The sequence below is a fragment of the Oryctolagus cuniculus genome, chromosome 5 (assembly GCF_051225735.1).
Source record: "Oryctolagus cuniculus isolate XC-2025 breed Fujian yellow rabbit chromosome 5, ASM5122573v1, whole genome shotgun sequence".
Lineage (NCBI taxonomy): Eukaryota > Metazoa > Chordata > Mammalia > Lagomorpha > Leporidae > Oryctolagus > Oryctolagus cuniculus.
The window spans coordinates 154,876,746-154,899,603 of NC_142871.1; the positions used below are offsets into that span (position 1 = coordinate 154,876,746).

The 22,858-nt window shown below is 37.7% G+C and overlaps 1 protein-coding gene across 4 annotated transcripts in view; it reads right to left on the reverse strand.

Moving 5' to 3' along the window:
• Positions 1 to 958: 958 nt before the first annotated feature.
• Positions 959 to 22,858, reverse strand: part of LOC108177318 (olfactory receptor 2B11-like) — a 34,002-nt gene continuing 12,102 nt past the window's right edge. For 2 of the 4 annotated variants that reach the window (XM_089334420.1, XM_089334418.1), the window contains exons 2-3: positions 7,236 to 7,309; positions 959 to 1,914 (exon numbers count right to left, since the gene is read on the reverse strand). In XM_089334420.1, coding sequence (XP_089190546.1) covers positions 959 to 1,914; positions 7,236 to 7,266 — 987 coding nt within the window. In that variant the 5' untranslated portion in view covers positions 7,267 to 7,309. Of the gene's footprint in view, positions 1,915 to 7,235; positions 7,355 to 22,858 lie in introns of all 4 variants that reach the window. The other 2 variants (XM_089334419.1, XM_089334421.1) reach the window with 1 other exon arrangement.

Consider the following 22,858-nt stretch of genomic DNA (forward strand, 5'->3'; position numbering starts at 1 on the left):
TATAAATCAAGTAATCAGTGCCAACATTATTAATCTAAAAGTAAGTGTTGCACAGATAATAGTAACACCAAGAACATTTAGTCTGTACTTTTACATGATGGTTTGTCATTTGAAATACTAAAGTTGTTTATTGGGAGAATTTCCCCAAAAATTATATAAATTTTATTCTGTTTGATAAAAGACAGCAACAATGACATTAATCATTTCTCTCTCTCCAGCAGAGTCTCTCGGTATCTGTGGGGAGCTGGTTCTAGGACCAACAGGTATTCTTGGTTGTTCTAATGTATGTACAAAAATGTTACTAGATTGTAATTTCTTATTAACATAAATTCCTTGTTCTGATTCTGATTTATTCTTATGATATTTAAATGAAATGTAAAAAAATCCATTCTTTTTCTTTCTTCGTTTGATCCATGTTAGTATTTAATCATAACTTTAAATTAGAATATAAAATACTATTCACATAGTCATTAAACAAGCTTTACAATCTTGCAGTTTTAAAGAGGTGATAGTATCTACAAGAACAGAAGTTGGTAAACTCACGATGCATCTAAAGCAGAGTGCCATTGCAGTTAAAGCAATGTTGCCCACTGAGTTGTGGGGCCAAACATGAAGAATCGTTCAATTTCTCAGGTGACACTGAGAAGATACCTGTTGATTCTAGTTTACGATGATTAGCTTAAAACAATAAAATTATGATTCATATTATTTTAGTGTTTACTACTTAATACAGTTGCTATCTCAGCATTTAATAATTAGAAATAAACTCATTTAATGTATTTACACAGCAGAGTGACCGTACTGGTGAATATTAGTTGGATATCATTCTTGCCTAACTTGACTACAGAAATGTTAGAAACATGCATGTTTAACAAAAAGAACATGTCTTTGATTATGAGACAAGACTGAATTATCAGAGAAACCACATAAATAGACTCTAACCCTTAAATAATATATTTCACTTGAAATTGAGCATTCTCCTCACCAGTTTGCCTAATGCATCCTTTACATCCTTATTCCTCAGAGTGTAGATAAAAGGGTTGAGTGTAGGAGTCATCACTCCATAGAAGAGAGCCATGAACTTGGGCTGGTCCCTTGAGAATGAGGAAGGAGGTTGAAGGTACATGATTATTGCTGGACCATAAAATAATAAAACCACAATGAGATGAGAGGAACATGTCCCAAAGGCTTTTTTTCTTCCTTCAGAAGATTTAATCTTAAATACAGCATGTCCGATACTGATATAGGAAGCAAGAATTAAACATAAAGGGACAGCTACCATAAAAATGCACACCACAGAGAGTGTGAGCTCATTAGTACTCTTTTCTCCACAGGCAGTTTTTATCAGAACCGGAATCTCACACAACAAGTGATCCAGTGTATTGATGCCACACAGTGGCAACTGTAATGTAAGAGTAGCCTCTGGGGTAGCAAATATAATTCCACCCAGCCATACAGTGGATACTAATAGGACACAGATGCATTTATTCATCATGAGAGTGTAGTGCAGAGGTCTACAGATGGCCACATAGCGGTCAAAGGACATAAGAACCAGGAGCAAGCTTTCTGTACCGCCCATTACATGGAACAAATAAAGCTGAATTGCACACCCCATGTAGCTGATGGTCTTCTTGGAGCTTCCTAGGTTAAACAGCATCTGAGGGACAATGCTTGTGGTGTAACACATGTCCAGAAAGGAGAGGTTGGTGAGGAAGAAATACATGGGGCTGTGGAGATGGGGATCTAATTTGGACACCAGAATGATGGCGATGTTTCCCAGCAGGGCCATGGGGTATGTTATGAGGAGAACAATGAAGAGAGGCAGCTCCAGCCAAGGTCGGTCAGCAAAGCCAAGAAGAATGAACTCTTCAGGGTGGCTTTCATTAATCAGTGCCATTATCCTGTTTACTTCACCTATATTTGGGAAGTGGAAGAAAGTAGAAATGATAAAGCATAATTATACATTGATCATTCACTCTTAGAGGATGCTGTACAGTAACTTGTGGGAGAAATAAGCAATCTGGCACCAGATGATCAAGTTTCCCTTCAAGACACTACAAATTAAAGGCAGTTGCCTTGAAAAAAAATAGGCTAACCATTCTGAAGTTGATTTTCTTCCTCTGTATAACAAAGATGGCAGTAACTATTGCCTTGAATTTGATGAGGACTAAATGAAAAAAATAACAAGAGCTTCTGTTTGGAAACCCCAAATCAACTGCTTTCAAAATTTGTTGGCATAAAAGTCAACTGAGGAGCCTGTTAAAATGGAGTTTAGTAGTTTCTATCTGCAAGTGTGTAATGCAGATGATGTCTTGTGGACCTGGACTCAAAGGGTTCATATTTAGTAACCCTGGAATGAGGCATTGGTGCCGTGCCAACAAGGGCGGAAGAACTGATGTAAAAGGAGCCGAAAGCCTGGAACAATAATTAGCAAGCTACCCTTTTGCAACCCCAAGTAGTCAGTGTAATAATCATAAAATCTCCATAGGAAGTGAGAAGATCTGAGATTTAAACAGATCTATTTTAGCTATTTATAACTGAATAAGACAATAAAACATTTTCAACATCAGTTTCCCTATGTAAACACTGAGAGTTAAGCTAAAATGACATAAGTTTAACCATGTTCTGGAATTTGAGTTTGTGTGTGCCTTTTTTCTTATACAACTATTTACTTCAAACTTGGGTATTTGATGCTTCATGTAAAAATTTAGTTAACTTATTCATCTTGTAGAAATTTCAATTTATTGAGAGATCTCATCACCTTGTTTTATTTATTTATTTAAAAGATCTATTTATTTACTTGAAAGTCAAAGTTATATATAGTGAGAAGGAATCACACACAGATTTCTTCCATCTGTTGGTTCACGCCTCAAATCTCAAATGGCTTAAATGATCAAGGCTGTGCCAGGCTGAAGCCAGGAGCCAGAAGCTTCTTCTGGGTCTCCCATGTGGGGTATAGGGACCCAAGCATTTGTGCCATCTTTTCTGCCTTCCCAAGCACATTAGCAGGGAGCTGGGTTAGAAATAGAGCAGCTGGGACTCTAACCAGTGCCCATATGGTATAGGGGATACCAGCATAGCAGGCCATGGCTTAGTCCACTGTACCACATTGCTGGCCCCTCATCTTGTTTTAACATAAGAGTTTGGACAGTTTCAGTGACTCACTGTTTATATAGAGCTATAAATACACTGTTAAATTCCAGGTAAATGCTATAAGATGAAAAATAAAAATCTTGATTCAAGTCCAAAGTTCATTTTGCATTTCAGCACATGTTCCTTTTTTTTTTTTTTAACTTAGAAGTCACATTAAAAATCACAAAGTCAAGTACATAAGTAAAGCTGTATTTCTACACAGATAAATTAGATAATGAAGGATTTTATTTGAATTATCTTCCATTATGAAGTATGTTTTGTGAAATCCACAGTCCCATGTTAGGTTGGGAATATTGAGATGGGAGGTTAAGATGGTACCCAGGGACAAAATTTTGAGTTACTCTACCATCTGTTGTGTGGTTTAGTGGTGACATAGTTCATTATTAATGCTAAAAAGCACAATTCTCTCATTATCTTTTTCATGAAATCCTCAAGGTCATTTTGGGAGGTGTCACACAAGTTGCTTGGAGCACAGAATGAATGTTACCCTTTAGTTAAATGCTATTTTAGGTAAAGTGTGCAATAGCCATAATAAAACAGTAATAATTACAATCATTTTCTAATGAGCCTTGTGTACCAAATACTCCAAAAATTTTTATACTCATGAAATCAATTAGTAACCACACCCAATTTTAAACTAACAGTAATTGTAGGCTGGCGCCGTGGCTCAATAGGCTAATCCTCCACCTAGCGGCGCTGGCACACTGGGTTCTAGTCCCGGTCAGGGCGCTGGATTCTGTCCCAGTTGCCCCTCTTCCAGGTCAGCTCTCTGCTGTGGCCAGGGAGTGCAGTGGAGGATGGCCCAAGTCCTTGGGCCCTGCACCCCATGGGAGACCAGGAGAAGCACCTGGCTCCTGCCTTTGGATCAGCACGATGCGTCGGCCGTAGCGTGCTGGCCACAGCGGCCATTGGAGGGTGAACCACTGGCAAGAGGAAGACCTTTCTCTCTGTCTCTCTCTCTCACTATCCACTCTGCCTGTCAAAAAAAAAAAAAACAGTAATTGTACAAATTTATGAGCTGCATGATGACATTCCAGGACATTAGTATAATCAACATTTCCCTTTCCTTGATATTGCTTTGTGATTGGAGGTTTGGAGTTTCTTTCTTCTGTGTGTTCATAAAATCTATGTTAGGTTATTGTGAACTATAGTCTCCCCCAAATGCTGTGGAACACTAAGAACATGTTCCTTCAAACTATGATTTTCTTACCCGTCATCCAAACTCTCTCTACCCTTTTTACTCTTCCCAGCCTGCAGGAAGCACCATTCTGGTGCTTAATATTTCAGTTCTGGCCAGGCCAAGTCCAGGAGCCAGGATATACAGCTGAGCCTCCCATAAGGGTGGCAGAGACCCAAGTACTTGGGCAATCTTCTGGTGCCTTCCCAGGTGCAATATCAGGAAGCTGGATTGGAATCGGAGCAGCTAAGACTTGACACAGAGATCTGATATGGCATGCAGGTTATGATGCTGCACCACAATACTGACCTAGGACTTATCTTTAGCTTCCACATATGAGAGGAAACACATGGTATTTGTCTTTCTGTGTCTGGCTTATTATTATTCTTTCTAATTTATGTTATTGGCATCTCTGTCAAAAATTAGTTGGCTGGGCTGGGGCCATGGCTTACTTGGCTAATCCTCTGCCTGCGGTGCCAGCACCCCGGGTTCTAGTCCTGGTTGGGGCACTGGATTCTGTCCCGGCTGCTCCTCTTCCAGTCCAGCTCTCTGTAGCAGCCATTTGGGGGGTAACCAATGGAAGGAAGACCTTTCTCTCTGTCTCTCTCTCACTGTCTAACTCTGCCTTGAAGAAGGTGGAGATGAATGTTGCAGAAGAGGGACAAGGTGAGAATTTGGGGATCATCACTCAACATTGTATGGATCTAATATCTTGCATTTGAAATATCACTTAAACACTGAACTATAAAAATAGAAAAAGAAAGATTATGGTATACTGCTTGAGCATATTGAAATTCAGGATTTGTGGATTTTAGACCCCACTATGCCGTCAATTAGCAAGCATGTGAGGAGTCTTTTAAAAGTTTTATGGAAAGTACATATTATGGGCTGGCGCTGCGGCTCACTTGGCTAATCCTCCACCTGCGGTGCTGGCACTCAGGGTTCTAGTCCTAGCTGGGGCTCTGGATTCTGTCCCGGTTGCTCCTCTTCCAGTCCAGCTCTCTGCTGTGATCCAGGAAGGCAGTGGAGGATGGCCCAAGTGCTTGGGCCCTGCACCCACATGGGAGACCAGGAGGAAGCATCTAGCTCCTGGCTTCAGATCAGCGCAGAGCACCATCCATGGCAGCCATTTGGGGGGTGAACCAACAGAAAAAGGAAGACCTTTCTCTCTCTCTCTCTCTCTCTCTCACTGTCTAACTCTGACTGTCAAAACAAAATTAGTTGGCTGTATATATGTGGATTAACTTTTGGTTTCTTGGTTCTGTTCCATCAATCTATGTGTCAAGTTTTTGTTCTAGTGCCTTACTGTTTCAATTACTAGGAAAAACAATTAATATCAAGGATATAAATTCATAGTTTTAAGATTCTGAAGAAAGCACCTGTATCCTAGAGGTGTTTCCTGAGTAAGTATGGGAACTATCACATAGGGAACTATGCTTAATTTGTGCTTGATATTTTTCCAGATGTTATATGAGCACTGCAAACTTAAGAATATATCTTGGCTTAAATTATTTTTAGGTGGAAATTCTATATATATTTTTCATGTGACATAAAATGTGTATGGTGTGAAGTAATTTAGTTTCCCAAATAAGCATTCTAATAATTTCATTCTACCCATGGTAAGGTCCTTTTGTCTGTTCATTGTTTTGTTTACATTTTATTTTTTTCTACAATGTACCATATTCAACCTTTTATGAACTAATCTTAGGCTTCATCTTTCATGAATTCTTCCATAATTATATCTAACTCTAATGACAGTAATTACTTCAGTATTCTTTTAAATTTATATTATTTTGAAATTTGTGCATATTATTCACATTCTTGAGTCTCTTTATTTGTGAATGATGATTACCACAGAACTTTGTTTTTCTGAATTTTTCTCCTGGGGACACCAAAGAAGGTTAGCTTAATCAGCATGATTTACCATTGCTGCATATTTAAGCTATATAATTCTATCACTAGATCTCTAATTCTTTTTGTGTCATTTTCATATTTATTATTAGCTGATGGATCTTTTACTTTCTGCAATTTCAATTTCAATTTCACTACACAGGGATCTATTTATCCATAAAACTTAAGGTTACATTAGTAAAGTACAAGACTCTATTCTTGTAGATACTTTATATGTAAATTCACATTTTCTTTCTAGTGATCTTATTCATTTTTTATTTTTACAACATGCATTGGTTTGTTTATATTAATGTAACTCAAACTTTTTAAGGATTTTATTAATATATTAGATTCTGAGGATGATAGAAAATGCATAATTACTACAACACAGTTTTCATCAATTCATATGTTAATGTGATATTGATACAAAAAGCATATTAAATAGAGTTAAAAGATACAATTCTAAGTATATAATGATATTTACCTTCCTCCCTTCTTCCTTTTCTCTCTACCTCTCGTTTCTTTATTTTTTAGTTTTTCAAGATACCACATCTTTAAGTTTACATTATAATCAAAGGGTTAATGATCCACTAAATCAAGAGTTCAATAAGTAAAAAAACCCTAGTTCAGTGGGACTATAGGCATGGGCTATAAATAATAATCAAATGAAAAGATGGCCATTTCACTCATTTAGTTTTAAAATAATCATAGATCACTAAAATTATAGTAGTATAAAATTCATTAACTATTGGTTTGACAAAGTTACATAACAAAGTGTGACAAAACTGTATTTGTAAAAATATTGTCATATTTCCCCTTTTTGGTGCTCAGAATCTTGATGTGAATGGAAGGGGAGAGGGATTGGGAAAGGGGAGGGTTGCAGGTGGGAGGGACGTTATGGGGAGAAGCCATTGTAATCCATAAGCTGTACTTTGGAAATTTATATTCATTAAATAAAAGTTTAAAAAAAAAGAAAAGAAAAAAAATACTGACATAAGCAGGCAATATTACTCACCAATAAAAGAATGAAATTCTACCATTTGCATCAAAATGGATGCAACTGGAGGACATCATGTTGAGTGAAATAAGCTGGAAACGGAAAGACAAATACTGTATGATCTTTATGCGGAGGAGCTAAAATTGAAAAAAATCCACAGGTTTATATACAGTAAAAGATCATAAGAAGCAATGAAATTTATTTTTACCTGATACCAAAGCACCTGTTTGAAACATATGAAATTTTGGTCACATATTAAAAATGATTCATGTGATATATTCATGATAAGGTGAAGTCTTCATTCTTAATTCAAGTACTTGTTAGCTGTTAGATGTACTGTTTATTGAAATGTAGACTTTTTAGTTTAAGTGAGAGACAGAAAAAAATTAATTACACGAGCAAATCTAGTTCCTAGAATTCTTAATTAGATATTTACATAGGCTTCCTGAAACAGGTTGTTAAATGGCTTTCATATATATATATTAGTCACTATGATTTATGCATATTCTAACCTTTTCAGAGAATGCCTGACTTTAAGGCTTAGTAGCTTATACTTACCTTATTTGATGGAAATCCTTCAATGAAAATGATTATGGAGGAATGCATTTGAGTTTTTCAAACTTTCATGGAAGAATAGGGAAACTACTATACAGGTGCATATTAATAATTAGCTTCAGATTTCTTAGTTTTTAGTTAATACAGGATGCCAAAGAGAGGGAAAAAGAATAGGTTAGGAAGACAGCAGTAGAAAATACAAGGAATACATTCTTTGCATGTTTTTTATATGCTATCTCTGTGACCTCTTGGGCATTGTTTCAAACAGACCATTCATTTAATATCCCAGACAAGTTAGCACACAAAGTTCCTTGGGACAGAACTCTCTGTGGAAATGTTTCTTACGTACAATTAGTTCCTATTGAATTGAAAATGGGAGCAAGCTTTTTCTATTGTTATATTTGTTTTAAAATAAACTAGCTCAACTTCCCACCACATTAAACAGTGAAATAGGACACAATTAAAAATTAATAAACAAATAACCACATAGGATACAATTACAGTAGAGATGTTTTCAATAAGTGATCTTGGGGAATGAATGCGAGAGTTCTTTGAGTATCTTATTAATTCTTTGAGTATTTATTCATCTCTAGTTGTAACAGTGAAAAGGGAACAAAATCAGCTGGAAAGGGAAAGAAGGAGAACAGCAATAAAAAGTGGTCTTTCCAATGAAAAGGATTCAGTGATACTTTAAAGAATAAAATATTTAAAGTTTTTTATAATAAAAATATGAAATGACAGTCTCTGTCTCTATCTCCCCTTTCCTTTTTTTCTCTTTAACTCCACACACTGATTATTTAGATATGCAGAAACATTAATATTGAAAACTTAAGATTTAAATCTTTCATATGTATCCCTAAACACATTATTTTGAAAAACAAATTTTCATATGTCACATAGCTGGTACAAATGGAAAGATCTCCCTTTGACAACTGCCTCCCATCTGTTATAACCCCTCTTCTTTCTCTAAAAGTAACCAAATGAATCATTTGGGTATGTATTTTTCTTCATTGTAGGAAGATACTTGTAAAAGTTTATGGGAAATGGAAATAAAAAATAAATTTTTGGTGCAATTTTTAAAATCTCTGAGTAACTTTTAGTAGTATGCATTTTCCATGAAACTTTTGAAGTCTTCTTGTACATTCCCAAATATGTATATCTTGTTGGAAAACAAAACTAAGAAGAATTTAGTTAGAGATGTAATTGGCTTTTTTTCATGATTCATCTATCAAAACATCTTCCATTCTACAAAAGAGAATGAGAACATCCCCTGGGCAATGGCAGAACAATGAGTTCTGTAAGTTGAGGACAAGGAAATAGAATAATAGAAAAAGATGATTGGTTAATTATCAGGTCACTCAAGTTGATTTTTAATTTTTGATAAGGTTTAAAGCAGAGGAGACTTCCTTGTTATCCTGGCTGAAATCTCTCATTTTCAGAGAAAAATATTAAAATATTTGGGGATCTATTTGCTTCTTAAAAGTTTCAATTTGATTATATGGCATTTAGCATGAGTGACTGTTTTCAAGTACAGAAGCTCAGCAAAAACAAAACAGCATACCACACTGTTTGTTTAATAGTTTCTATTTTGTGTTGTTCCCCTAGGAGCTGAATCAAGAGGTTTCCTTGATATCTGACTTCTGGTTGGGCTCAACCAATGGGTGTCACCATATGAGAATTATAGAATGAAAGGAAAGTTGGTTTGGGGATATTTTCCCATAATATCTTATCAATTGTAACATGTGAGGCTGCCTCTGTTGCTCAACCAAGGGCCATAGTATCTGGATATATCGGTGTACACACAGATTCTCTCTCTCTCTCTCCCTCCCTCTTTCTCTCTCTCTTCCAAATACCAGTTCCCCTCTCTGCTACTTTTTAAATATTTATTTTAAAAATAATATTCTATAAAACATTGTAACAGAACATAAAAACTATATATACTTATAGGATCCCATGTGATATTTCAGTACTTGTGTACATTGTACAAGGTTCAACCAGGTGAATATATTTATCCTTTCAAGCATCTAACATTTCTTTGCAATGAAAACATCCAAAATCCTATTTTCTAATTTTAAATATGTAGTATGTTAACGTTATCCACATATGCTCTACTATGCAATAGAATGCCAAGACCTCTCACTTCTACCCACCTGTAACGTAGGATCTGTAAATCAGCCTTTCTTGAACTCTACTTCTCACTTCCCTTCCAACCACTTGGTAACTGCCATTATGTTTATACAATTCTGTGAGACTACTTATTTTTCAGACTCCACATATGAGTGAGATCATATGATATTTGTATGTCTGTGATTGGCTTATTTCATTTAACCTAATGACCTTCAGTTCCATTCACATTATTGCAAAAAATAAGATTTCATCCTTTTTATTTCTGAGTGATGTTCCCTTATGTATATGTATCACATTTTCTGTACCCATTCATCATTGGACACTTAGATTGTTTCCATTTCTTGGGTATTGTAAACAGTGCTGTAATTAATATGAGAGTGTAGACGTCTTTTCAATAGATGGATTTCATTTCCCCTATATATACATCCAGGCATAGGATTGCTGGTTCATATGGTAGTTCTATTTTTAATTTTTTTAAAGATTTTATTTATTTATTTGAGAGGTCAAGTTACAGATAGTAAGAGGGAGAGACAGAGAGAAAGGTCTTCCATCCGCTGGTTCACTCCCCAAATGGCTGCAATGGCCAGCGCTGGGCCATTCTAAAGCCAGGAGCCAGGAGCTTCTTCCAGGTCTCCCATGTGGGTGCAGGGGCCCAAGGACTTGGGCTATCTTCTACTGCTTTCCCAGGCCACAGCAGAGAGCTGGATGGGAAGAGTAGAAGCCAGGACTAGAACTGGCGCCAATATGGGAGAATTAACCTACTGCACCAGTGTCGGCCCCCTATTTTTATTGTTTTTCTGAGGAACCTCCACACTGTTTTCCACACTGACTATAGAAATTTACATTACAGCCAACAGCATGCAAAGATTCACCATTTTCCTGTTTCCTTTCCAATACTTGTTATCTTCTGTGTTTTTTTTTTTTTGAAATGGACAGTCTTACTGGAGTAACATGATATTCATTTTTGTTTTGATTTACATTTCCTTGATGATTAGTGATGTTGAATAATTTTCATATTCTTGTTGGTGATTTCTATGTTTTCCTTTGAGAAATTTCTGTTTAGATCTACTGCCAATGTTTTGAATTAAAAAAAAATTATTAACAATACTTGCACATATTTATGGGCTGCAGTGTGTTATTTCAGTATATATTAATACATTATGTACTGATCAAAACATAATTAACAATGCCCCTTCTTTGACATTACTTCAAGTTTGGAAGCTTGTTGCTTCTTCCCTCTTTTGTTAATATAACACATGGTTAGTTATTGAGAACTATAATCTCTCCACTCTCCTGCATAACATGGGAATTTTTCCTTCTGTCTGTCCATTTTTTTCACTGGAATTATTACTAATATCTGCTATTGAGTTGAATTCTTCACATATTCTGGATACTAACCCCTTGTTAGATATGTAGTCTGTGAATATTCTCTCCCACCCAGTAGCTTTTCTCGTCTCTATTGATTGCTTCCTTTGCTGTACAAGGCTCTTTACTTGTATGAAATCCCATTTGTCTATTTTTGCTTTTATTTCTTGTGATTTTGGGATCTGATTCATATAATTCTTGGCCATTCCAATGTCCTGAAGTGTTTTCCCTAGTTTTCTCTAATACTTTCTTTTAAAAAAATATTTATTTGAAATTCAGAGTTACACAGAGAGAGAAGGAGAGGCAGAAAGAGAGAACAGAAAGAGAGAGAGAGAGAGAGGTCTTCCATCCTCTGGTCCACTCCCCAACTGGCCACAACAGCTGGAGCTCTTTCACATTTTCTAAGTGAAAACAAATTGCTTGCTTCTCAATTCCCTGAATAATTGCGTGATTTGCCCTTGTGGACTTATATTTTGGAGAGGGAGAGAGGAGTGATGGTAGCACGGTGGATTATCTTGCTGATAGTGGTCCTCACTATTTTCTGAGAAATTGAAGACCTGTTACATTTGCTTCAGCAAACCCCCTGAATGAGTAGAAACAATCTTTATACACCCAGATAAAGAGAATATCTGTTGTTTAAAATTAGAAAGTAGTTGGGGATATCTTGAAAGTATCCCCTTCTTTCTCAATATGAAGGAGAACCTTTGGGATCTCATTATTAAGCTGGCTAGGTACACTGACTAATAGGGATGAGTTCAGTTTTTGTATGTCCTATGGGATTCTATCAGACTTGGACGAGCAGACCTGCAGTTACATGCGTTATTCCCATGCCCAAAAGTTTGTAACATTTCATCTTAATTATGTTTCATCTTCATGTGCATAATGAAATACTCTCTAGGGTTTCTTCCTTGTGATGAAAAAGGGACAAAGAACTGTTTATTGTTGAAGATTAGAGTCAAATACTCTTACTCTATGAACTCTCAGAGCTATGATGTAGCACTAGGTTGACATCAGTATAATTATTAGTATTTTAACCCCCTAGAATGGCAAAAAAGTGAAGGAGCCTCTATGAGAAACAGGCCTTTAAAAGAGCATTTTTGTGTACATTTCAGAAGCAGTGATTGTAGTAATTTTTTTTTGACAGGCAGAGAGGACAATGAGAGGGAGACAGAGAATGGAAAAGGTCTTCCTTTTCCATTGGTTCACCCCCCAGTGGCTGCTCCTGCCAACACGCTGTGGCCGGCGCACCGCTCTGATCCTAAGCCAGGAGCCAGGTGCTTCTCCTGGTCTCCCATGGGGTGCAGGGCCCAAGGACTTGGGCCATCCTCCACTGCACTCCCGGGCCACAGCAGAGAGCTGGACTGGAAGAGGAGCAACCGGGACAAAATCCGGTGCCCCAACCAGGACTAGAACCCCGGGGTGCCAGCGCCGCAGGCAGAGGATTAGCTTATTGAGCTGTGGCGCCGGCTGATTGCAGTAATTTTTAATGGATAGTTATTCTGCTTAACAAGGGCTGGAAAAGACAAGTTGCAAGAGAATGCATAAAATATAGTGTCATTCACTTCACTTTTAAATACCTCCAAAGCATTATTTTTTATTACGTATGTATATGTTACTGTGTACTAAAATATAAAGATATTAAAAATAAGCAAAATTCATTCCTTAGATAGGGTTAACATGTTAATTTAACTGTGTTGGTATAACACTTTATTTCTTAAGCTGATTGGTAGGTTGTGAATGTTCATTATTTTTCAAAATAAATATTTAAATATTAAACATTTTTAAAATATTTATTTGAAAGTCAGAGTTATAGAAAGAGAGAGAGTGAGAAAGAGAAAAAGATATGGAGAGAGATCCACTGGATCACTCTCAAAATGGATGCAACAACTGTGGGAGCTGAGCTGATCCAAGCCAGGAGCCAGGAGCTTCCTCCAGCTTTCCCACATGGGTTCAGGGGCCCAAAACTTGGGCCATCCTCTGCTGCTCTCTCAAACACATTATCAAGGAGCTGGATTGTAAGTGGAGCAACTGGGACTTGAACTGGTGCCCATATGGTATGCCTGTGTCATTGCTGGAGTCTTTACTTACTGTGCCATAGCACCAGCCCCAAATAGTGAACATTTCATGATAGGTTTTTAAGGAAAAAATAGTGCAAAGTCAAACTTCAAACAGTCTATTTCTGTGCAGACTCCAATTTAGCCAAGTTTGAACTTTATCTACTATGTTAATCTGTCATAGAGATCTTTCCATACATTAGGGAACTTCCCAGGAGCTATACATGTGGATTGAGTGAGGAGTAATCTTGGAAGCAGATACCACAGGAACCTGAGTTACTGACATATACAATTTGTGTCTCATAAATGTGTTGACACATCACATCCAAATGAACTATATGTTGCCTCATATCCTACTCAGCCTGGTCTTATGTGTGACATTTATATTTAATGACAGAATGTTGCATTCATAACCAACGTCATGATTTTGACAGATCAGATGGTGATTCATGGTTAATTATTTCTTCATCATGCATTATTCTTTATTTTTTACTTTCAACTTTTATTTAATAAATATAAATTTCCAAAGTGCAACTTTTGAATTATAGCGGCCCCTCCCCCCAAAACCTCCCTTCCACCTGCAACTATCCCATCTCCCACTATCTCTCCCATCCCACTCTAGGTCGAAATTCATTTTCAACTATCTTTATATGCAGAAGATCAACTTAGTATATACTAAGTAAAGATTTCAACAGACCATATACACACAGACACACAAAGTATAGAGCACTGCTTAGGTAATAGTTTTACTGTTTTTCATTATGACTTTTATTTAATAAATTTCCAAAGTACAACTTTTGAATTACAGCAGCTTTTCCCCCCATAACTTTCCTCCCACCCGCAACCATCCCATCTCTCACACACTCTCCCATCCAATTCTTCATCATGATTCATTTTCAATTATCTTTATGTACAGAAGATCAACTTAGTTTATACTAAGTAAAAATTTGAACAGACTGCACCCACAAGACACAGTATAGAAAGTATAGAAAACTGTTTGAGTAGTAGTTTTACCATTAATTCTCATAGTGCAACACATTAAGGGCAGAGGTCCTACATGGGGAGTAGGTACACAGTGACTCCCGTTGTTGATTTAACAATTGACACTCTTATTTATGACGTCAGTAACCACCCAAGGCTCTTTTTATGAGCTGCCAAGGCTAGGGAAGCCTCTTGAGTTTGCCAACTCCAATCTTACTTAGACAAGACCATAATCAAAGTGGAAGTTCTCTCCTCCCTTCAGAGAAAGATACTGTCTTCTTTGATGGCCTGTTCTTTCTGCTGGGATCTCACTCACAGAGATATTTCATTTAGGTCTTTTTTTGCCACAATGTCTTGGTTTTCCATGCCTGCAAAACTCTCACAGGCTTTTTAGCCAGATCTGAATGCCTTAAGGGCTGATTCTGAGGCCAGAGTGCTGTTTAGGGCATTGGCCGTTCTATGATCTGCTGTGTATCCTGCTTCCATTGTAGGATCATTCTCTCCTTTTTAATTCTATCAATTCTTATTTGCAGACACTGATCTTATTTATGTAGTCCCTTTGACACTTAATCCTATCTTTTTGATCAATTATGAACTGAAACTGATCACTTTAACAAGTAACATGGCATTAGCACATGCCACCTTGATGGGATTGAATTGGAATCCCCTGGCACATTTCTAGCTCTACCATTAGGGGCAAGACTGATTGTGCTGAACTGTATATCTCCTCCCTCTCTTATTCCCACTCTTATTTTTAACAAGGATCACTTCTCAGCTAAATTTAAAAAAATTTGTGTTAACTAAGAGTTCAACCAATGGTATTAAGTAGAACAAAAAACACTAAAAGAAATAAAATAGTAAGTTGTTCCTCAACAGTCAGGAAAAGGGATGATCAACTCACTGTTTCTCATAGTGTCCATTTCACTTCAACAGGTTTCCTCTTTGGTTCTAGTTAGTTGTCACCGATCAGGGAGAACATATGATATTTGTCCCTTTGGGACTGGCTTATTTCACTCAGCATGATGTGTTCCAGATTCCTCCATCTTGTTGCAAATGACCAGATTTCATTTTTTACTGCTGTATAGTATTCTATAGAGTACATATCACATAATTTCTTTATCCAGTCTACCGTTGATGGGCATTTAGGTTGATTCCAGTTCTTAGCTATTGTGAATTGAGCTACAATAAACATTAAGGTGCAGACAGCTCTTTGCCAATTTAATTTCCTTTGGGTAAATTTGGAGGAGTGGGATGGCTGGGTTGTATGGTAAAGCTATATTCAGGTTTCTGAGGAATCTCCAGACTGACTTCCATAGTGGCTTGACCAGTTTGCATTCCCAGCAACAGTGGATTAGTGTCCCTCTTTCCCCACATCCATGCCAGCATCTGTTGTTAGTTGATTTCTGTATGTGAGCCATTTCAACGGGGGTGAGGTGAAACTTCATTGTGGTTTTGATTTGCATTTCCCTGATTGCTAGTGACCCTGATCATTTTTTCATGTGCCTGTTGGCCATTTGGATTTCCTCTTTAAAAAATGTCTATTGAGGTCCTTGGCCCATCTCTTAAGTGGGTTGTTTGTTTTGATGCTGTGGAGTTTCTTGATCTCTTTATATATTCTGGTTATTAATCCTTTATCAGTTGCATAATTTTCAGATATTTTCTCTCATTCTTTAAATTGCCTCTTCACTTTCCTGATTGTTTCTTTTGCAGTACAGAATCTTCTCAATTGGATGTAATCCAATTGTTAATTTTGGCTTTGACTACCTGTGTCTCTGAGGTCTTTTCCAAGAAGTCTTTGCTGGAACCTATATATTGCAGGGTTTCTCCAATTTTCTCTAATAATTTGATGGTGTCATGTCATAGATTTAGGTCTTTAATTCATGTTAAGCGGATTTTTGTGTAAGGTGATAGGTAGGGGTCTTGCCTCATGATTCTGCATGTGGAGATTCAGTTTCCCCAGCATCATGTGTTGAATAGACTGTCCTTGCTCCAGGAATTGGTTTTAGCTCCTTGATAAAAATATGAGTTGTCTGTAGATGTTGGATTGATTTCTTGCCTAATGGCTCTGGCTAAAACTTCCAGTACTATATTGAATAGCATTGGTGAGAGTGGGCATCCCTGTCTGGTATCAGATCTCAGTGGAAATGCATCCAACTTTTCCCCATTCAATAGGATGCTGACCATGGGATTTTCATAGATTGCTTTGATTGTATTGAGAAATATTCCCTCTATAGCCAATATGCTTAGAGTTTTCATCATGAAAGGGTGTTGTATTTTATCAAATGCTTTCTCTACATCTATTGAGGTAATAATATGGTTTTTCTTCTGCAGTGTATTACAGTGATTGATTTGTGAACACTGTACCATCCCTGCATACCAGGGATAAATCCTACTTGGAATGGGTGGATGATCTTTCTGATGTGTTGTTGTATGCCATTGGCCAGAAATTTATTGAGGATTTTTGCATCTATGTTCATCAGGGATATTGGTCTGTAATTTTCTTTCAATGCTGCATCTTTTTCTGGCTTAGGAATTAAGGTGATGCTAGCTTCATAAAAAGAAATTGGGAGGATTCCCTCTTTTTTTATTGTTCTGAATAGCTTGAGAAGAATTGGAGTTAGCTCTTCTTTAAATGTCTGGCCTAATTCAGCAGTGAATCCATCTAATCCTGGGCTTTTCATTGTGGAGGTCCTATATTACTGATTTAATTACTGACTCAGTTATGGGTCGTTATAGGTTTTCTGTATCTTCATGGTTCAAATTAGGTAGGTTTTATGTGTCCAGGAATCTATCCATTTCTGAGAGATTTCCCAGTGTGCTAGCATACAACTCTTTGTAGTAATTACAGAGTTCAACCAATAGTACTAGAACAAAACAAAGAGAAAATACTAAAATGGATAAAGTATTACATTGTATATCAACAGTCAGGACAAGAGCTGATCACTTCACTGTTTCGCATGGTGTCAATTTCACTTCAACAGGTTTCCCCTTTGGTGCTCAGTTAGTTGTCGCCGATCAGGGAGAACATATATTTGTCCCTTTGGGACTGGCTTAGTTCACTTAGCATGATGTGTTCCAGATTCCTCCATCTTGTTGCAAATGACCGGGTTTCATTGTTTTTGACTGCTGTATAGTATTCTATAGAGTACATGTCCCATAATTTCTTTATCCAGTCTACTGTTGATGGGCATTTGGGTTGGTTCCAGGTCTTAGCTATTGTGAATTGAGCTGCAATAAACATTAATGTGCAGACAGTTTGTTTGTTTGCCAATTTAATTTCCTTTGGGTAAGTTCCAAGGAGTGGTATGGCGGGGTTGAATGGTAGGGTTACATTCAGGTTTCTGAGGAATCTCCAGACTGACTTCCATAGTGGCTTAACCAGTATGCATTCCCACCAACAGTGGGTTAGTGTCCCTTTTTCCCACATCCTTGCCAGCATCTGTTGTTGGTAGATTTCTGAATGTGAGCCATTCTAACCGGGGTGAGGTGAAACCTCATTGTGGTTTTGATTTGTATTTCCCAGATTGCTAGTGACCCTGATCATTTTTTCATGTGCCTGTTGGCCATTTGGATTTCCTCTTTTGAAAAATGTCTATTGAGGTCCTTGGCCCATCTCTTAAGTGGGTTGTTTGTTTTGATGTTGTGGAGTTTCTTGATCTCTTTGTAGATTCTGGTTACTAATAATTTATCAATTGCTCCATTTTCAAATATTTTTTCCCATTCTGTTGGTTGCCTCTTCACTTTCCTGGTTGTTTGTTTTGGTTTTTTTTTTTTTTTTTTTTTTTTTTGCCGTACAGAAATTTCTCAATTTGATGCAATCCCAATTGTTAATTTTGGCTTTGACTGCCTGTGCCTCCAGAGTCTTTTCCAAGAAGTCTTTGCCGGTGCCAATATCTTACAGGGTTTCTCTGGTGTTCTCTAATAATCTCATGCTATCAGGTTGTAGATTTAGATCTTTAATCCATGTTGAGTGGGTTTTTGTGTAAGGTGAAAGGCAGGGGTCTTGCCTCATGATTCTGCATGTGGAAATCCAGTTTTCCCAGCACTGTCCTTGCTCCAGGAATTGGTTTTAGATCCCTGATCAAATATAAGTTGGCTATAGATGTTTGGATGGACTTCTGGTGTTTCTATTCTGTTCTATTGGTCTATCCATCTGTTTTTGTACCAGTACCATGCTGTTTTTATTACAACTGCCCTGTAGTATATCCTGAAATCTGGTATTGTGATGCCTCCAGCTTTGTTTTTGTTGTACAAGACTGCTTTAGCTATTCGAGGTCTCCTGTGTCTCCATGTGAATTTCAGTATCATTTTTCCAGATCTGAGAAGACTGTCTTTGGTATTTTGATTGGTATCATATTGAATCTATAAATTGCTTTTGGGAGAATGGACATTTTGATGATGTTGATTCTAATCCATGATCATGGAAGATTTTTCCATTTTTTGGTATCCTCTTCTTTTTCCTCAATATTTTGTAATTCTCATCGTAGAGATCTTTAACATCCTTGGTTAAGTTTATTCCAAGGTATTTGATTGTTTTGTAGCTATTGTGAATGGGATTGATCTTAGCAGTTCTTCCTCAGCCGTGGCATTGCCTGTGTATACAAAGGCTGCTGATTTTTGTGCATTGATTTTATTTTATTTTATTTTTGACAGGCAGACAGTGAGAGAGAGAGAGACAGAGACAGAGAGAAAGGTCTTCCTTTGCCGTTGGTTCACCCTCCAATGGCCGCCGCAGCCAGAGCGCTGCGGCCGGCGCACCGCACTGATCCGATGGCAGGAGCCAGGTGCTTCTCCTGGTCTCCCATGGGGGTACAGGGCCCAAGTACTTGGGCCATCCTCCACTGCACTCCCTGGCCACAGCAGAGAGCTGGTCTGGAAGAGGGGCAACCGGGACAGAATCCGGTGCCCCAACCAGGACTAGAATCCGGTGTGCCGGCGCTGCAAGGTGGAGGATTTGTCTAGTGAGCCCTGGCGCTGGCCCGTGAATTGATTTTATATCCTGCTACTTTGCCCAACTCTTCTATGAGTTCCAATAGTCTCTTAGTAGAGTTCTTTGGATCCCAAAAATAAAGAATCATATCATCTGCAAGGAGGGATAGTTTGACTTCTTCCTTACGAATTTCTATTCCTTTCATTTCTTTTTCTTGTCTAATGGCTCTGGCTAGAACTTCCAGAACTATATTGAATAGCAGTGGTAAGAGTGGGCATCCCTCTCTGGTATGAGATCTCAGTGGAAATGCTTCCAACTTTTCCCCATTCAGTGTGAGGTTGGCCGTGGGTTTTTCATAAATTGCTTTCATTGTATTGAGGAATGTTCCTTCTATACCCAGTTTGCTTAGAGTTTTAATCATGAAAGGGTGTTGTATTTTATCAAATGCTTTCTCTGCATCTGTTGAGATAATCATATGGTTTTTCTTCTGCAGTCTGTTAATGTGGTGTATCACATTGATTGTTTTGCACACATTGAACCATCCCTGCATACCAGGGATAAATCCCACTTGGTCTGGGTGGATGATCTTTCTGATGTGTTGTTACATTCTATTGGCGAGAATTTTATTGAGGATTTTTGCGTCTATGTTCGTCAGGGATATTGGTCTGCAATTTTCTTTCAGTGCTGCATCTTTCTCTGGCTTATGGATTAAGGTGATGCTGGCTTCATGGAAATAATTTGGGAGGATTCCCTCTTCTTCGATTGTTCGGAGTAGTTTAAGGATTGGAGCTAGTTCTTTAAATGTGTGGTAGAATTCAGCAGTGAACCCATCCATTGTTGGGCTTTTCTTTTTGGGGAGGGCCTTTATTACTGTTTCAATTTCTGTCTCAGTTATAGGTCTGTTTAGGTTTTTTATGTCTTCATGGTTCAATTTAGGTAGGTTGTATGTGTCTAGGAATCTATCCATTTCTGATAGATTTTCCTGTTTGCTGGCATACAACTCTTTGTAGTAATTTCTGATGATTCTTTTTATTTCTGTGGTGTTTGTTGTTACATTTCCTTTTTCATCTGATTTTATTGATTTGGGTCTTTTTTTAGTTAGTTGGGCCAATGGGGTGTCAATTTTGTTTATTTTTTTAAAAAAAACCATCTCTTCATTTGGCTGATCTTTTGTAATTTTATTCAATCCTTTGATTTCTCCGATTTTAATTATTTCTCTTCTCCTACTAGACTTGGGACTGGTTTGCTGCAGTTTTTCTAGATTCTTGAGATGCATTGAAAGCTCATTTATTGGGTGCCTTTCCAATTTCTTGATGTAGGCACCTATTGCTATAAACTTTCCTCTTAACACTGCTTTTGCTGTATCCCATAAGTTTTGATTATTGTGTTGTTATCCTCATTTACTTCCAGAAAGTTTTTGATTTCTCTCTTTTTTTTTTTTTTTTTGACAGGCAGAGTGGACAGTGAGAGAGACAGAGAGAAAGGTCTTCCTTTGCCGTTGGTTCACCCTCCAATGGCCGCCGCGGCCGGCGCACTGCGGCCGGCGCACCGCACTGATCCGATGGCAGGAGCCAGGAACCAGGTGCTTTTCCTGGTCTCCCATGGGGTGCAGGGCCCAAGCACCTGGGCCATCCTCCACTGCACTCCCTGGCCACAGCAGAGAGCTGGCCTGGAAGAGGGGCAACTGGGACAGAATCCGGCGCCCCGACCGGGACTAGAACCCGGTGTGCCGGCGCCGCTAGGCGGAGGATTAGCCTAGTGAGCCCCGGCGCCGGCAGTTTTTGATTTCTCTTTTGATTTCTTCTATGACCCACTGTTCATTCAGGAGCATGTTGTTCAATCTCCATGTGTTTGCATGTGCTCTAGGGATTCCTGAGTTGCTAATTTCCAACTTCATTCCTCTGCGGCCTGAGAAGCTGCATGGTATGATTCTAATTCTTTTGAATTTGCTGAGACTTGCTTTATGGCCTAGTATGTGGTCAATCCTAGAGTAGGTTCCATGCACTGCTGAGAAGAATGTAAATGCTTTATGTGTAGGATGAAAAGTTCTGTAGATATCTGTTAGATCCATTTGGGCTATAGTGTCGATTAAATCTGCTGTTTCCTTGTTGATCTGTCTATTTCTGAGAGTGGAGTATTGAAGTCCCCCAGTACTACTGTATTGGAGTCTAAGTCTCCCTTTAAGTCCCTTATTGTATATTTTAAATAAACTGGTGTCCTGTAATTAGGTGCATATACATTTATAATAGTTACATCTTCCTGTTGAATTGATCCTTTAATCATTATATAGTGCCCCTCTTTATCTCTTAACAGTTTTTGTGTTAAAGCTTATTTTGTCTAATATTAAGATGGCTAAACCAGCTCTTTTTTCATATCTGTTGGCATGGAATATCTTTTTCCAACCTTTCACTTTCAGTGTGCATGCATCTTTGTTGGAAAGATCAATTTAGTACATACTAAGTAACAATTTCAACAGACTGCACCCACACAGACACACAAAGCATAGAGTACTGTTTGAGTAGTAGTTTTACCATTAATTCACATAGTACAACACATTAAGGACAGAGATCCTACATGGGGAGTAGGTGCACAGTGACTCCTGTTGTTGATTTGACAATTGACACTCTTATTTATGAAGTCAGCAATTACCCGAGGCTCTTGTCATGAGATGCCAAGGCTATGGAAGCCTCTTGACTTCACAAACTGACCTTATTTAGACTAGGCCATATTTTTTATGACTATGAATTTTTATTAATAAACTAGTAAACTTTATCCCTGGGTCCATCAGTTTAGCAATAACCAGAGATCAGCTGACCAGATTCGACACAGCTTTTTCCCAGGTGTTGACTCCTATAGTCCCCCATGGAATTGAGATTTTAAAGAGAAACCAAACCAAAATATTAGAAATGAAGAACTCAATATTTCAAATAAAAAATACAACAGACGTGGCAAGTCAGAAGAACTATCCAAGCTAGAGGACAAATCCTCGGAAATTTTTCAGCCAGATCCAAAAAGAAGAAATTAGAATCATTGAACACACAACTGATGATTTAGGGATACTATCAAACAACCCAACATAAGGGTCTTATTTGTTTCTGAAGGTATAGAGAGAGAATAGAAGACCTATTCACTGAATTACATAAATCTTCACTAATTTGGAGAAACAGATGACCAAGTACATGTGCACTCCTTATGGACATGACCAGAAAAGGTCTTCAACATAATACAATTCAAGCAAACTTTCAACAGTAAAAATAAAGAAAGGATACTAAAATTTGCATAAGTGAAATTCCCGATTACTTTCAGAGGATTGCCAATTAGACTCACAACTGACTTCTCATCAGAAACCCTCCAAGCTAGGAGACAATGGAGAGATTTAGCCCAAGCCTTAAGGGAAAAAAACTATCAAACCAGAATACTATACTCTGCGAAACTCTTATGAATGAAGGTGAAATAGAGACCTGTCATAGCAAACAGAAATTGAAAGAATTCATCACCTCTCATCCAGCCTTACAAGATTCTCAAAATGTGCTACACAGAAACAGAGAGATAGTCATCATTATGAAAGAAGGTAAAATCAGAAAATATCCAAGTAAAAGTTCAAATAAAATCCAAAGCAAACAATATGA